The sequence below is a fragment of the Narcine bancroftii genome, chromosome 3 (genome assembly GCF_036971445.1).
Source record: "Narcine bancroftii isolate sNarBan1 chromosome 3, sNarBan1.hap1, whole genome shotgun sequence".
Classification (NCBI taxonomy): domain Eukaryota; kingdom Metazoa; phylum Chordata; class Chondrichthyes; order Torpediniformes; family Narcinidae; genus Narcine; species Narcine bancroftii.
Window position 1 is genome coordinate 102,344,586 of NC_091471.1, and position 17,687 is coordinate 102,362,272.

General features: G+C 40.4%; 1 protein-coding gene across 2 annotated transcripts in view; it reads left to right on the forward strand.

Annotated features, from left to right (window-relative positions):
- Window positions 1-17,687, forward strand: part of scfd2 (sec1 family domain containing 2) — a 307,801-nt gene that overhangs the window by 268,125 nt on the left and 21,989 nt on the right. The window contains exon 7 of one of the 2 annotated variants that reach the window (XR_011353574.1): window positions 11,685-11,759. Coding sequence is in view for 1 of the 2 variants with exons in the window: in XM_069924665.1 (XP_069780766.1) it covers window positions 11,685-11,830 (146 nt within the window). In the remaining variant the exon portion in view is untranslated. Of the gene's footprint in view, window positions 1-11,684; window positions 11,831-17,687 lie in introns of those variants that run through there. The other variant, XM_069924665.1, reaches the window with a different exon arrangement.

Here is a 17,687-nt window from a genome sequence, read left to right on the forward strand (position 1 = left end):
CATTACATCAACAGTCTAAAAAGGAAAGTCCAGGAATTTTTAGTCAATTCCTGCACCGCAATTTATCCTGCAGAGCCCCTACAACTTTTGGGGGGAAAACTGCAAAACTCACGTCATGAATTCAACGTCCAGCTGATGAAGCACTATGACCCAGGCCATGTCTTCTTTGGCTTGGCTTCGCGGACGAAGATTTATGGAGGGGGTAAAAAGTCCACGTCAGCTGCAGGCTCGTTTGTGGCTGACCAGTCCGATGCGGGACAGGCAGACACGATTGCAGCGGTTGCAAGGGAAAATTGGTTGGTTGGGGTTGGGTGTTGGGTTTTTCCTCCTTTGCCATGTAGCTCCATGTAAAAGCACACAGGAACTTAAGGCATGCAGTGTAAACAACCACAAGGTGAGTAATTATGTTAATTTATGTTAAAATTTTCCCAGATCTTTCTAAAAAACACTAACAACAAAGGCATGGAAGTATCAATAAACTTTCTAACTTTGCTCAATGAAGTTAAGTGGCAAAAAGAAGCTAAGATTTAATGTTTGCTGCAGACTTCACTTAAAATTAAAAAAGAGTTCCGTTTTATTTTTGCATGTATCAAGATGCAGGATTTATGAGCAGTAATTTTTAACAGTGTGGAAGAACAGAGGGGTCCAAATTCATAGCTCTCAATATTGGCACGCAGGTCGAAAGTTAAAAAGGCTCATGGTGTGCTGGACTTCATTTGTCAGGGGATTGAGTTCAAGAGTCATGAGGTAATGTTCCAGTCTATAAAACTGGTTAGACCACATTTGAAATGCTGTGTTAAATTCTGGTCACCTCATTACAGGAAGGATGTGAAAACTATGGAGAGAGTGCAAAGGAGATTTACTAGCTGATGCCTGGATTGGAGAATGTGTCTTATGAAGCAAGGTTAGCAGAGCTAGGGCTCTTTCTCTTTGGAGTGAAAAAGGATGAGAAGTGACTTAATAGAGGTTGACAAGATTATGAAAGGCATAGATAGGGTGAACAGCAAGCACCATTTTCCTGAGAGTAGCAAAGACCAGAGGACAAGCTGAGGGGAGGAAAGTTTAGAGGAGCAAAGAGTAGTCTGCAATGCATTTGAAATGCATTGCCAGGGATGGTGGTGGAAGCTGGTATAGTTAGAACTTTTAAAAGACTCTTAAGACAGGCACAAGGATACAAGAAATAGAGGGTTATGCGTGTAAAAAGAACAGAAAGGTTTAGTTTGTTGAGTAGGTTTCTATTGGTCAGCACAACATCATTCGACAAAAGGCCTGTACTGTGCTGTAACGTTCCTTGTTCTAGGATAACATTTGTTTTGTGAGTCGTCCAGCTGGACATCTCCTACGTGATACAATTAAGGCACAGCACAGAAGTCCAGAGTTATAGAGGAAAATCAGATGGAACAGAACAAAGTAAACATAATTTTACCATTATGAGTTTAATTTGATTTTGGAATCTTACATTAATTTGTAGTACAGTTTGTTCAAGTCCGAATATAACATACAGTCAATAGCTCCCACCCAAAACTATTGACTCCAATGAGTGTTGCTGGCAGTTCAAATTGTGTTTGCAATCCTTTTGCCTATTAAAGTGGCAGTTTATGAAATTAAGTTTGGCTTATTTTCTAATTTACTATTTAGAGATTGTCAGAGGAACAAGGTGGTGTACAGTAATTAGACAATCCCAGAAAAACTCTGTTAATTATAGTCCATCTGTTTCCATGTTACTTTTCTGGCCTTTCCAGAATGCAGAGAATTCTTCCTGAAGTCAGGAAAGGGGGGGGAAAAATCTCACTTAAAAGGGGAAATGAGGAAAATTACTGAAAATCCTTGGAATTGGGTATAATGGTTAATAGATTTTATCATAGAAAGTGGTGGGGTTTATTGTCCCAAATGAGTTGTATGGTAGAGGGTCACAATGGCAGCTGAAAACTTTTCAGCTGGAGGGGAAAGAGATCATTAATGGCTCAGAAAATCACGATTTTTGCGTACAATGGATACTTCACATATCTGATGAATGCACACTTCTATTCAAGATATGTGCACTATTCATATCTTTGGCATTTGTAATTGAAAATAAAGTATTCAACTGATAATGTTTTGCTGATCCATTGCAAGTTAAGAAAGTAATGCAAAGTACCCCTAATTAAAAATATGCCATTTATTGTGTGAAAGATATATCTAGTAAAGGTAATGACTTATTTTGATATTATGTTCCTTAAAATAAATTTATAATTGACTACAAATATTCACTGATCACTTAAGTGATTTTGTGATTTAGAATACTATCAACCATGGTCTATTGCCAGATAATGATGCACGTCTAACATTAGGAAATTCCTGATGTGCCTTATGCATGGGAAGTCTTGTGACAAATCATATAAAATTCCTAATTCTACCCTCCACAATCCAAAGTATTTTGCTGTTAATAATATACGTTGTACAAATTGCTTGGTCTGTGAAACTGACGAATTGTCATTTTTCTTGTCTGCTGTCTTGTTCAAACCTTTGATTCAATTGATTGAATGATAGCTCTGCAAGATGCCATAAAGCTAAAGCTTCAGACAGGAGAGGTTGAAGGATCATTAGTTTCCTTCAAACTCAGTTCCTTGTGACTTTATGATGTTAAATCCTTTATATTGAAAATTCTTCTTAACTCAGTTTGAAAATAAAATGATCATTTAATCAACTTCATCGGTTCCCCTTTCAAAAATTAGATTTATAGAATTTACCTCAGATTTACCTCCACAGCTGTTCTTCAGATGAGATGCTTTGCACATGTTGTATTTGAGAAAAACCGCATCAAATACGATATATTTCTCATTATGGGTGTGATAATTAAATGTATGATTTAAGCAGCACTTTTTTTAATCAGCTCCAACTGCCGAGTCACCATTACAACCATTCCTTCTTGGAGCACGGCTCTTTTCTTCCATCTCTTGTCTCCTTAGAGATCGCGGCGGACTATGTCTCTGTTGAAACTGAGTAATTGGCAGCTCTTGAGCAAATGCTATAGCTTCCTTTGAAGAATCAAAGAACTTTGGTTGGCAACCATCTTGGAAAACCTTCAAAACAGCTGGATATCTAAAGGTTGCCTTGTAACCTTTCTTCCACAACAACTCTTTAGCAGGATTGAATTCCCGTCGTTGGAACATAACTTCTTGACTCAAATCCGCATAGAAGAAAACTCAATTATTTTGAATCATCAAGGGTGATTTTCTCTGTTGTGCATTTCTAATAGCCACTCGTAAAATTATTTCTCTGTCGTAATAATTCAAGCAACAAACCAAAACAGGCCTTGGACTTTGACCTGAAATAGGTCTTCTACGCAAGGCTCTATGAGCACGTTCCAGTATTATACCTTCCGGGAAATGTTCTTGACCCAGCACCTGTGGAATCCATTCAGTAAAAAATTTTCTTGGGTCTGGTCCCTCCATACCTTCCGGCAAACCAATAATCTTTATATTGTTCCGTCTGGATTGGTTTTCCAAATAATCAATCTTTTTCGCCAAATTTTTATTCTGAGTTTGTAAGTCTTCGACCCTTTTGGTCACATCAAAAACTTGATCCCGTATTTCATCTATATCTTCTTCACACAAATTAAATTTATCTCTCACTTCAAGCTTAAAAGCTCCAAACTCAGCCATCTGTTGAGAATGTATTTTCACCAGAGTATTAAACCTAGTACCAAGTTCAGTCATAATCTTGGATAATCCCTGCATTATATAAGATAATTTAGATTCAAGATTCACAAGTCGTTCATTCATAACATACTGCACATGTGCGAACCTGAGTAACTCTTTGTTCTAAAGGCTGTTTGGCGCCCTCTTTAGGGGGCTCTACCGATGTAACATTGATCTCTACATCCGAAAGCTGTACCTCTCTCCTGGGATCCATTTCAGGCTGAGTCTCGATATTTTTTCTGTAGGTAGGCTCCAAAACCTGAACTTTTAGAAAATGTAGTTTTTTGATGATCTGTTGTCGTTTTTTTTTGCTCTTTTTCACCAATTGTACCGTCAGAAGTTAAATTAACAGCACTGAAGTTATCTAAACTTTTAAAGAATTTTAACGGGCATTTCTAGACAAAACAATAAGATAGAGTCAGGAGAGGACTGGAAGGCACGTCTGATCCTTACGCCATCTTGCCACACCCCCCCAGATTGTGCATCTTGACAAAATGAGCCATGTGGGTAACCCCTGGATGGCAGAGCTCGTTATGCAGAGTCCACATTTGACTGGTGTGTACAGAGGCCCAGCTTCCCCTGGATAAGGCATTTGGAGGGTCATTAAGGGCTCCTGGCCAATAGCCAATGTCATAATTGTAGGTGAAGAGCTCGATCCTCCACCTAGCAGTTTTGTCATTTTTGATTTTGCCCCTCTTGACATGACTAAACATGAATGCGACTGAGTGCTGGTCAGTGAGGAGCATAAATTTCCTACCAGCCAGGTAGTGTCTCCATTGCCTCACGATTTCTACAATGGCTTGAGCCTCCTTTTCCACAGAGGGGTTCTGGAGTTCGTGGCATTGCAATGTCGAAGAGAAGAATGCAACCGGCAGGCCCGTCTGATTGAGGGTAGCGGCCAGGGCTACGTCCGAAGTGTTACTTTCCACCTGGAAGGAGACATTCTCGTCCACCGCATGCAAGGTGGCTTTTGCAATGTGGTTCCAGAGGTAGCCATTTGGGCTTCAGCTGAGAGGGGGAAATTAGTTGCTTTCAAGAGAGGGTGAACCTTATCAGCATATTGAAGGATCCACTGAGTGTAATATGAGAAAAACCCCAGAGATCTCTTCAAAGCCTTTGTGGTCCTGGGAACAGGGAGCTCTAACAGGGGGATCATCCTCTCAGGGTCAGGGCTGATCATGCCAATCTCCACCACATAGCCCAGGATAGCCAAACGTTTAGTCCTGAACATACACTTGTCAGAGTTATAAGTGAGGTTCTGTAGCAGAAGTAGCATGAAGAAAAATTGAGTTTTGCGTTATGGTCTTCCAAGGTATGGCCACAGATGGTGACATTATCGAGGTAGGGGAAGGTGACCTTCAACCCATACTCATCCACCATTCTGTCCATCTGCATCTGGAAGTTAGAAACCCTTTTAGTAATACCAAAAGGGACCATTCAGAATTGATAGAGACGACCGTTAGCCTCAAATGCTGTATATGGACAATCCTCAGGTCAATGGTCAAATAGACCTGATACTGCGCAATATCATGCACCATATCCGAAATTTGAGGGAGGGCTTATGCGTTCAGGAGTGTGTAATAGTTTGGCTACAATCAATTACTAACTTTGTTATCCCCTTTTACCACTAACTAGGTTCAATGATACTATCATCAGGCAGACATCGAGTCTCAGACTTTATGAAATCTCAGTCTGCTGTGCAGGTTTACAGTCTGGGGACTGATACGGGAAGAGAGGAGTGGAGGTCGATATTCGGTTTGGAGAAGCTGCATGTGGGTTCTGATTTTAAAGGCTCTCCGTTCCGAACCGTTACAGAGGGGAAAGGACCAGAATACTCCAAGGTCACGTTTTTAAGGTGACACAGGAAGGCCAGACCCAACAGCACCAGAGCACATAATTCAAGTACATACAGGCGTATTTTACAAAAATCCCCCCTTTCAAATGACAAGTGCAATATACAATGTTGTTGAATACACGTAGAATGCGAATGAGATGCAAGGAATATATGATAATTGGAAGGATACATCTTTAGGTTATACTCTTGCACAGTCTGTGAGTCTTTGAAGTAGTCTTTGAAGTGTTCAGTAGAGCCTGTGTCAATTAGGCATTTAGTGGAATTTCCGTTACCTTCACAGTCACTATGGAGTTGCTGAGCTGGTGAGGTCTGTTCTGATCTAACACCATCGAGGCTAGGATCCCGGAGACTCCATACTCCTCACTTGAGTGGGTCCCACCGTCCTGGGTTGCCCTGCAAGGGTAAGATGGCATAGATCTTGGGGCACGGCGAGATGGCCATTCTCCTTCTCCTCTGACAGTGATGGTGCCGAGTTTGAATTTGGGTCGTGGCAAGATGGCTGCCGAGCCTTTTTGCACTATTTACTCACTTCCTTCCATCGGAATGGAGCGCAGCAAGTGGGTTCGGGTGAATTCGAGACAGATGGCTTGGGGCTGGAATCGCATCCAGGAACGGTGCAGACTGTGGACATCCCTGGGCTTCCCCTCACGCGGCAAACCCTCGCCCAATGTCTTGCCACAGCTGGAACACAACAAGTCTTTAGCCAGGCAATGAGAGCGGGATTGCACTTGCTGCAGAAAAAGCACTTCCTGGAACAGTAGCACCCCCTAGTATGGGAAACGGCATCCATTAGGGCTGGGGTAGTGGGAGCAGCCGATCCTTGGAAGGGGTCCCCTGGGTGAGCAAGCTCATTGGCTTTGAGGTTGTTGTTCTCGAGCTTGGCCTGTTCCAATGATTTGGCTAGCTCAACATGATTAGCCAGGTCCTTCTTACCCGACTCGAGCAGTCTCTGCCTCATGTGCCTTGAGCAGACCCCCGTGACTAGAGTGTCCCGGATTTGTTCTTCTTCATGAACGTGGCTAGTAGCCGCTTCATACCTGCACTTCTTGGCAAGCATCCACAGATCCAGCAGATAGTCATCGATGGTCTCTACTGGCCATTGGGAACGTAGAGTGAGTTGGTGCCTCGCTAGGACCTCGTTTTGTGAATTCAGGTACAGAGCCTTCAACACCTCAATAGCAGTGTTATATGTAGTGCAGTCCCTGATGACTGCATACCCTTTTGTTCCTATCCTCGAAATGAGTGTGGACCTCCTGAGTTCATCGGTGTGAAAGACATCTCTGGTTGAGTTCAGGTAAGCCTGGAAGCAGTCTAGCCAGTATGGGAACTACTCAGCCATGTCAGGGGACAGAGGGTCTATCAGCAGCGTACCAGGCTGAGTAACGCTTCCATCGTTCAGGGGATAAGCTAATAAAATTGTAACACAAATTAAAGCTCTCACAACAGGAGGGAGAACCAGGGTTATATGTAAGCAGATGGGGATGGAGCCAGTCATCAGCACAACACACTACCAGTGAACCCCAATTCACTGCAAAGGGGACCTGAGGTTCCTTTTGCTCTTAATATACCTGTAGAAACCCTTAGGACTTTCCTTCACATTGTCTGCCAAAGCAACCCCATGTCTTCTTTTTGCCTCCTGATTTCTTTCGAGGTTTTTCTTGCATTTTTATACTCCTCAATAACCTCATTCATTCCATGTTGCCTATACCTGTTATACACCTCTCTCTTCTTTCGAACCATATCCCCAATATCCCCATGTCTGCAAACCTTGCCTTTTATCATGACAGGAACATACAAACTCTGTACTCTCTAAATTTCACTTTTGTTCTTGGAATTTGATTATTTGCAATACTTAAGTTCTAGTTTGGCATTTATGTGTGCCTAATTTCCAAAATTGTTTTGCATCTCAAAAAAAAGATTTACTTCTACATGATACATATTTTGTTTTGTACACACCCACATCTACACCCCCCCCCCCCCCCCACACACACACACACACACACACTATCACTCACTCACTCACTCTACTTGGATACTTCTCATTTAGGTTTTGATTGAAAGTGTCTATAAAAGCACATGTCCAGAATGGAAACTATTTAACTCTTTTTAAACAGTTTGCTTGATTCAAATGAAAATTGGTACACTTATTTCCAAGCCTGCCAATTAAATATTTAATCCCAATGTGCATTCAGTCTGATTGTAAATATTTGTGGAACAATTAACCAATAGTCCACTTTGCAACATATTTCAAAGTAATGAATTGAAAGACAATGCAAAAAAAGTCAACTACTTTATACAACTTAATTTTCCACAACTGAATTGCTCCTTATTCATTCTGAGGGGCTATAGGTGCACTGTCAAGGACAGCAGACCAGCAAGGGACTCAGCAGCTGAAGGACCCGCATAGACTGCGGCTGACAAAACTGCAGTTTTGGTCACCTTATCTAAGGAAGGATGTTCTTGCAATGGAGGGAGTGCAGAGGCGATTCACCAGGCTGATACCTGGAATGGCAGGAATGACTTATGAGGAAAGATTGCGCAAATTGGGATTGTACTCCCTGGAGTTTAGAAGATTGAGAGGGGATCTCATAGAGACCTATAAAATTCTGGCAGGACTGGACAGAGTGGATGCAGATGGGATGTTTCCAATGATGGGAAAATCCAGAACCCGGGGCCATGGTTTGAGGATAATAGGCAAACCATTTAGGACCAAGATGAGGAGGAATTTCTTTACCCAGAGGGTGGTGAATCTGTGGAATTCATTGCCACAGAGGGCAGTAGAGGCAGGTTCATTAAATATATTTAAGAGGGAATCAGATCTATTTCTTCAGTATAAGGGTATTAAAGGTTACGGAGAGAAGGTGGGGACGGGGTACTGAACTTTAAGATCAGCCATGATTTCGTTGAATGGCGGAGCAGGCTCGAAGGGTCGAATGACCTACTCCTGCTCCTATCTTCTATGTTTTCTATGACTTACAGTCAGGAGACCTGCACAGGCTGCAGGCTAGTCCGAATGGGTACCAGGTATCGAACCTATGATTCGAGAGGGCACTGAGAACAAGAAGGGCCTTGGGCGCTGAAGGGTTCCTGATTATGACAGATGTTTGGATCTGGAGCTCAGGTTGCCAATAAAACAAAGTGGATTCTGAACTCCTGCAGAGGCTACAGGAGTGCCAGAGGTGAATCCACAGACACTCAGTGACTCTGAAAGGACTCTCTCAAAAGGGGAGCTTGCTAATACCAATGCCTTATGGCAGGCAAAAGTTTAATATAATATACTTTATATTATGTATGTTACATTTTTAATGTAATATTATGTGACAATAAAGGAATCTTGAAATAGAGAGTATGAAAACATCATCAAGATTGTCCAAGAAAACTGCAACCAGAACTTTGTTAACTTTTAATAAAGAGCATAATCTTTACAGTTCAGGGTTTTTTTTAAAGTAGAGCTCCAGAATTAATTTGCAACCAACTTGATAGTCTAGGTTGAGGATTTTGCTGTTAAGGAATCTACTTATGCTCATCAAATAGGTTTTGAGGGAATTAAGCATTTCAGGTGTGCGCCGAAGAACGGAGAATTTAGTGAGACATTTTAAGGCAATTAACAGTAACATAACCAGACTCCACTGATACATAGCCAGAACAGGAGATGTTAACAACAATGTCAAAAGACTAAGACAAAGCAATAGCTTTGAATAAAAATTTTGAGGGAGAAGCTAGAATTGGTCTAGAAAAGGGATATCAGCATTTCAAATCTAACTGGCTGAAGGTGGAGCTTCAGTTTCTTGGGAGAAGAAAGTAGGAGATGCGCTGGAGGTCAGAGCTCTCAGATAATTATAATGCTGCAGGAAATCACGGAAGTAGGATGAGACAGGAATCAGAATTTTAAAACCAAGTGATTACAGATCACCAAGTTTGAGAGTGGTGTCTGAATAAGGCAGACTGCAAGTTGATATAAGCTGAATGGAGGAATGGGGGATGATGAAGCCAGCCAGAAGTGAATCACTATGATTAAGTGCAGAGACAGCAAACCCATGGGTGAGGATATCATCATGGAAATAGGGTCTCCCAGAAAAATTAATTCCATATACATTCGTGTAATAGTCAAGTTTTGGGGACCAATTTTTCATGTCAAAATTGCGGGGTCGACTCTTACACGGATAGTACTTTTGTCTATGGTAAGTACCTGCATCATTCAAGATGTTGGGAAATCAGATGGCCAGGACCAAGTGGTAAGTGCGCATTTGGGGTGTCAGGAGCGCAGATGAGCAGGCGGCAAGGTGATGATCCATGGTTATGGCATTGGGAGCGCCAGTGGGCGGGCGACCGAGGCAAGGATCCGCAGTCAGACGTCTGGAACTCGGAGGGGCAGGTAACTGAGGTGAGGGTTCGCAGTCAGGGCTCGGGAGCTGAATGGGCAGGACATCAGGGCCAAAAATAGAGGGAGTCAACTTTTACACAGGATCGACCAATACACGAGTATGTACGATATGTGTGTAAACTACCTATCATTCATGCAACAAACGGCAGAATGTAATCTATCTGCTCTAATCTCTGCTGCAAAACTGTCAAGGTTAAGAACTGGAGTCTTTCGACTTTGCCATTTCTGCCAGTTGCTGACTCTATTCATACAGTGCACTTATCAACCTTTACAATAGTTTTAACTGGAAATGTAATTTCATAAATGAAGCATTCTTGACAGGTGTACTATAGAATAACAAAAAGAGGTTCGCAACACTTGAGTGATACAAGGCTGATCGGTACTGTATTTTAAGAATGCATTGTGATTTCATTAATCTAATTCCATGCTATGGAAATTAACTTTAAAGTGCTCTTAAGTATCATTTATCATTCAGTTGAACATCAGTTGCTCAGCAAGGGTGCTTATTAACGAGTCAGCTTACCAGGTGTGCCTACCTGATAACAGATCCTCAATTCTTCAGTGACACAAATATGACAATAGCTGCAGAGAGGCTTGCTATTTGCAAATCTAGATATCAGTAATACAAGCAGCTGACATGTAGTATGTAGTTAAGTGTCATAAAGCAACAGCAGCTGAATAAAGGTAGTTTTACATTTGCTTTGGAGAATGGTGAGCAACTACATACCTCTATTATAAATGCACGTTCCACAATATGAACTAAGCTCCATGACCTAAACACCTGACAAGTCATTGATCAGTAAACTTGGACAACAAAGTGAATTCTAATTCATTAATTATTTCATGCAATCTCACAGAATGTTTTTTTAATGCAATGTCACAGAATGATTTTTATTTTACAGAGATCCTACCAAATGTAGTTTGATCAAATTCAGTCAATTAAATTCAGTCTTATTGTCTAAGGAATATGTTTCCCAGCTTAATCCTGCAAATGTCGGACAAGTTCTGTATTTTTTTAAACCTGTCAGCTTCTTCGAAGTTCATCAGTGTTGAAAAGGATTCACACTATGACTAGCTTAAACGCTTACAGCACAGAAGGAAGGTATTTAGCAGTCACTGCTCTTTATTAGTACTGCTCCAAGCTGTTTGCACTCTCTTGCTTCTTCTTAGAACTGGGGAGATAACCTCAAGATTTGGGAGGGTAGATTTGAGGAGGAACCACTTCTCCCAGAGAATAATGCATCTGGAATTTTCTGACCAACGAAGCAAGGGAGGCCACCTCATTAAATGTATTTAAGACATGGATATTTGAATAATAAGAGAATTGAGAGTTATAGGGAATAAGTGGCTAAGTGGAGCTGAGTCCATGTACAGATCAACTATGATCAATTTTATTGAATGGCAGATCAGACTCAATGAGCCTCCTGGCCTAGTCTTGCTCCTCTTTCTTATGTTCTCAGTTTTTCTGATCTATTTTCCTGTAGTTTTTTCCTTTTAAAAGATGAGCCAAACTCAAGTCATCACAATAAACATTAAAAAATTTGAGTCTCATTCATGAGCAGGAACTTTTCACAGTGCTTACCCCAAGGACTGAGAAGCCACCCATCATTTTGCTATTCTTCATCTAGAAGTGAGTATGTGGTAACATTGTTTTCACATTGAAAGGAAGGTTACTTTGGAGCAATTACCAGCAAACTGAAAAAAGAGTTGCAGGGTGCATGGGAAGTGATGTCAGTGAATTAAGTATATTACAAATTTATTTCAGGTTGTTCTGCGGCATCTGAGTTAACATTTGACAAAGCCAGTGATGTTGTGGAGCAAGTGTTTGAGACACTTCGAGGCATAACAAGAGCACGGGCACACATGAAACAGTTCAAGACTTTATACAGTCCCGGTGGTAACACCTACCAGGTAAGGCTATAGAATTTAATTCAGCATATAAATTTTATTTTTATTGAAACTTTTCATGTCATCAAGGCAAAAAAAATTGCAGAATGAAATAGTTTACATTTGTATAATCGCCATGAACAGATTCTTTACCCACCAAGCTTTGTGTCACTAGTGAGCTTGGTTACAAAATATGCAGTTCTTTAATCAAAATCATTAACATAATTTGTAAAGTACCTGTAGCTGTAATTATCCTATACCAACTAGAACATAACCTATTTATCTCTATTGATTTCTGTTCATTAACTAATCCTCATTCTGTACTAATACTCTTTGAGCTCTAATCTTCTGAAGTATTCTCTTACATGCCTTCTTAGAAAATGCTTTCTGAAATTCCCTTTTGCTAATTCTTATCTAGTTATGTCCTTCGAAAAAAATACTTAAACACTGATATGTACCGTATTTGAGGGCATATAGGACACTTTCCCCCCCCCACCCTCCCCTTTTCTCCCCAAAAATTGCATCAAAAACCACCTGGGTCCTATATGCGAAGGTGAAATTTTGGTGCCACCATTTTACAAGATGGCAATAGGAGTAAAGTGCTCAAACTACTCACCCGTGCTTTCTGGAGTCACCACCGCTCATTTCCCCCAGTAAGAAAGCTCGCTCTCTCCCTCCTTCTCGCCCACTAGTTCTCTCTCCCTCTTGCTCCCTCCCACCCATCACTTGCTGTCTCCCACAATGCTTTGAGGGGAGTGCTGGGCGGGTTCTATATGCGAAGGTGACATTTTGGTGCCGCCATTTTACAAGATGGCAATAGGAGTAAAGTGCTCAAACTACTCACCCGTGCTTTCTGGAGTCACCACCGCTCACTTCCCCCAGTAAGAAAGCTCGCTCTCTCCCTCCTTCTCGCCCACCAGTTCTCTCTCCCTCTTGCTCCCTCCCTCCCGTCACTCACTGACTCCGACCCATCACTTGCTGTCTCCCACAATGCTTTGAGGGGAGTGCTGGGCCTCGCTGATCAAGCTTTGTTCAACAAGCACAGCATGGGGGCAGGTGTTAGTGAAGAGCAACTCAGGCTGCTCGCTCACTACCACCCGCCCCCATGCCTCATTCAATCTGTTTGGGGAGCTGTACTTGTCGAACAAAGCCTGATCATTGGGTCCTGTCGCTCACTCTCTCCCTCCCGTCGCTCGCTGTCTCCCACAGCGCTTTGAGGGAAGCACTGTGCCTCAGTAATCAGGCTCATCAAACAAAACTTGATCATCGAGGCCCCTCAAAGCACTGTGGGAGAGAGTGATTGACAGGAGGGAGGGAGGGATTGATTGACTGGAGGAAGGGAGGGAGAGAGCAATGGGACCCTGAGTAAATTGCATGAGGTAAATACACTAAAAACAATTTTTTTCCTGAAATCTCACACTAAAAATGGGGGGGGAGGGGGGTGTCCTATATGTCACTGGGTATGTCATCAAATGCGGTATTTATCAAACATTATTTCCCTTTTATAATTCTATATTTATTCTAGATATCATATTATGGTTTAATGCTACCTCAACCCCATCATGAATTCAAACAATTTCTCGATTACTGCATCTAAAATTCCTTCAGTTCTGGGCACCACACTTTAGGCAGTCTAAAAGGCTTAAGAAAGGATTCAGAAGAGATTTAGTAAAAGGGTTCTTCAGATTAGAGATTACTGTGATGTAAACAGACACGAGAAACTGTGTTTGTTTTCTTTAGAGCAGAGAAGGCAGAGGAGATTAGATAGAGGTATTAGCATATCAAGAATGGTTTGAATGGGTAACATAAATGAAACTTGTTTTGTATGGATGAAGGTTTCATAGCCAGAGGTCACATGCAATGAAACATTAAATCATGTTTAATATCTTGCTTGTGTGAATGTAAAATACCCTGTTGCACTGTTTGAATGATAGCAGCAGATTTATCCAAGTCAATTTTTCCCTCAATCATCACCCTTGGATTATCTCACCACTTGCTGTTTATGAGATCTGTGCACAAGTGATACAGCATCTGCCAGTGGCGTACTCATCATTTGAAGCATTCATATGTCAGGCAAACCCTCATTTCTATGAAGCAAATATCAATTATTTCCTTCATCTACCCTTCCATTACTGTTTACTTCAGTTTCACACCATAATATAAAAAATTGGGCAGAAACAAATTCGCTTCTCACTGCTTTACTTCCCATTGTAGCAAAGAGAAAACACCTTTTCAATTAATTTATAAATAGCCATATTGAAAGTAATTTTGTTGATAGAAAAGTACAGTTTAACAAGGAGAGTTTTGTTATTTTATAGTTACAAAAATACACAATTAACTTTTATTCTTTAAATATTATTCACTGTGCCAAGAAATAATATTATTTATCAGAGTTTGGTCTCACTTTAATAACAGAAATAGAAGTGGTGTTTCTGGCATAAATTGTTGGTGGATTTTTCAAAACTAATTCACCTTGTCATTGCAATTGTGAATTTGCTAAATATAAGGGTACAGTTACTTTGTCTAAACACATTAAATTATCTGCCCTTGCTAAAATTATTTTGTTCAAGTACTATTAAAGAGTGATCTTTGACATTCAATGCAGATAGATCCACTGGTACAGATTTAGTATTTCCATTCAATACAGTGGACAAATCATGTTCATATGAGTGTACTCATTAAAGTAGCTAAGGCCAGAATAACAACAATGAGTATATCCCAAAAGTGCAATTTTTCTCGATTTATGCATTTTTACAATAACCCAATTGATTCTTGGCTTCAATTTATGAATCTACTACAGAGGAGTCATGTGATGGAGTAGTGGCCAGTCGGGAAAACCAGCCCTCTCCAGAAAAACAGGAAAAAAAATTAGAAAAAGACAAAGCACAACAAAAATTATTAAATATAAGAAATAGAAGATAAAGTTACAGAGAAGAGAAAGAGGAAAAAATAAAAACAACTGGAATAAAAGAAGTAGAAAAATCGCCAAAAAAGAAAGAAGGAGGCCTTACCTGCACGAAGGAACAGGACGCTGTGGTGGCGAAGAGCGCCCAACCTCTGAGGTCAGTGCCTGCCCTCCGGAGTAGTGACTCACCTGCTAGTGGACTTCAAAAATGGATCTCGGAGCCAAACAAAAGTGCGCATCCAACGGAAATAAGGGGAAAAGAGGACACCGGTGAGAGGGGGGCTCAGCAAAGGAGCAGACAGCCGCAGCATGAACAGCTGAGGGACGCCCTACTCCAGGACACGCAGCTGGAGGACGAGAAAGGCAACAGAGAAGGGAGCGACGTGGGAGAGAGATGGAAAGACAACCGGCAAGAAGAGCAATGGCAGGAGGCACAAGAGAGGAGTAGCCTAAGAGGGGAGGACCAGCAACAAGAGGCCCAACAAGAAGAGGCCTAACAAAGATATGCAAGCAGATCCACGTCAAAAGCAGAAGAGGACACAGACACAAAGAAGAGAAGAAGAAGACACAGACACAGGTACAGACACAGAAGAAGAGGAAGAAGAAGACCAAGATCTTCACAGAAAAATAGAAGGTAAAGCTGATGGACAGAATGCAGATAAAGTTTTTTTTGAAGAACAAATGAGGTCATTAAAAGAATGGTTATCATTAGAATTTAATGCAATTAAAAGGAAAATGAAAAGAACAGAAGATAAAATGTAAAGGCTAGAACTGGTAATGACAGAAATAGGGAAAAGAGTAGAGAATGTGGAAGAGTGGGAAACAGCTGTAGAAATGGAAGTAAATGTCTTAAGAGAAAAATTGGAAGAAAGTGACAAAAAAAATTAAAGAGACACAAGAGTTGTTATCTCAGAAAATTGATCTGTTGGAAAATTATAGTAGACGAAACAACATAAAAACAGTGGGCCTGAAGGAGGGTGAAGAAAGCACAGACATGAAGGAATTTATAAAAGGATGGATCCCAAAGATCCTAGGAATGACAGAAATACAGGAAGAAATGGAAATAGAAAGGGCACACAGACCATTAGCTCTGAAACCACAGGTACATCAAAAACCAAGATCCATCTTTTAAAATTTTTGAGATATACGACAAGAGAAAGCATACTGGAACAGGCAAGGAATAAAGTTAGAGAAGACAATAAACCATTGGAATACAAGGGTCAAAAAATATTTTTTTACCCAGACATAAGTTTAGAACTCTTAAAGAAGAGGAAGGAGTTAAATACAGCAAAAACGATTTTATGGAAAAAAGATTACAAATTCATGTTAAGATGTGAAGTTGTTAAGCTGTGCTTAAAATATTTATACCCGGGGAGCAAAACAGACTGTTCTCGGATCCGGAAAAAGCAAAAAAAAGAGAGAGAGCTTTGTTATATGAGTTTTAAAAAAGTGTTTTCTGGGGAGAGCTGGGGGGTGGGGGGGGGGGAAGGGAAGAACCATCACTGCAAAATGAGTTGACGCTGCGAGCAAGTTCACAATCAAATGAAAAGGGGAGTTGTGGTTGTCCAGCAAGGGATAAGGGGCAACTCAGAGAGGGAGGAAACTTTTGGGATTAAGGTATTAGTGGGTGTGGGAACTGCGGGGGTACTTTATGTTTTAAATGTGTTGTCGTACATTAAGTTTAATAAGAGAAAACTAAGAGATGAAAATGGGGAAAAGGGGGATGGAGGTGGCGAAGAGGTGGAAAAGAAATATAAGCAAGATTTAAGTTGGCCATGTTGAACTATATCACTATAAACATTAATGGAATACATAACCAAATCAAAAGGAAGAGGCTACTAAATTTATTGAAGAAGGAAAAGACAGATATAGCATTTGTGTAGGAAACACATCTAACTGAAGCGGAACATAACAAATTAAAGAGAGACTGGGTAGGTCACATAGCGGCAGCATCTTATAATTCAAAAGCTAGAGGTGTAGCTGTACTATTTAACAAAAATGTACCAATTAAAATAGAGGAGGAAATATTAGATCCACCAGGGAGGAATGTAATGATAAAATGTCAGATAAACTTAGAATTTTGGAATTTGCTCAATATATACGTACCTAACGAGGAGGATCAAAAGTTTATGCAGGATATTTTTTTGAAGATTGCAGACACACAAAAAATATATATTGATAGGATGGGATTTTAACCTTAATTTGGATCCAATGTTGGATAAAACTGGACAAAAGACAAGTAATAAGAATAAAGTAGCCAAATTTATGGTTAAATCAATGTAGGAAGTGAAACTTAAGGATATATGGAGGAGGCAGCACCCAAGAGAGAAGGAATATTCATATTATTTGAGTAGGCACAAAACTTACTCAAGGATTGATATGTTTTTATTGTCAGCCCATATGCAAGAGAGAGTTAGGAAAACTGAGTATAAAGCTAGACTACTATCAGATCATTCGCCCCTATTATTAGAAGACATCCCATCAGGAACATATAGATGGAGGTTAAACTCCATGTTACTTAAAAGGCATGAATTTAGGGAGTTTATTGAATGCCAAATTAAAACATATTTTGAAATAAACACAGGATCAGTGAAAGATAAATTTATATTATGGGATGCAATGAAAGCCTTCATTATAGGGCAGATAATAAGTTATGTGGCTAAGATGAAAAAGGATTACAATCAGGAAACAGAGCAGTTGGAAAGGGAGATACTAAGTACAGAAAAGGAATTAGTCAAAAGGGATGATATAATGAAAAGAAGAGAATTGGCGGACAAAAACATAAAAAATGAAACATTGCAAACGTATAAGGTGGAGAAGAACATAATGAAAAAAAGCAAAAGTATTACGAACTGGGAAAAAAAAACATAAAATATTAGCCTGGCAACAAGCTAAAAGAACGGTATTGGCATCAAGAAAAAAGGACAAACAAATTACATATAACCCAACAGAGATTAATGAAAATTTTAAGGAATT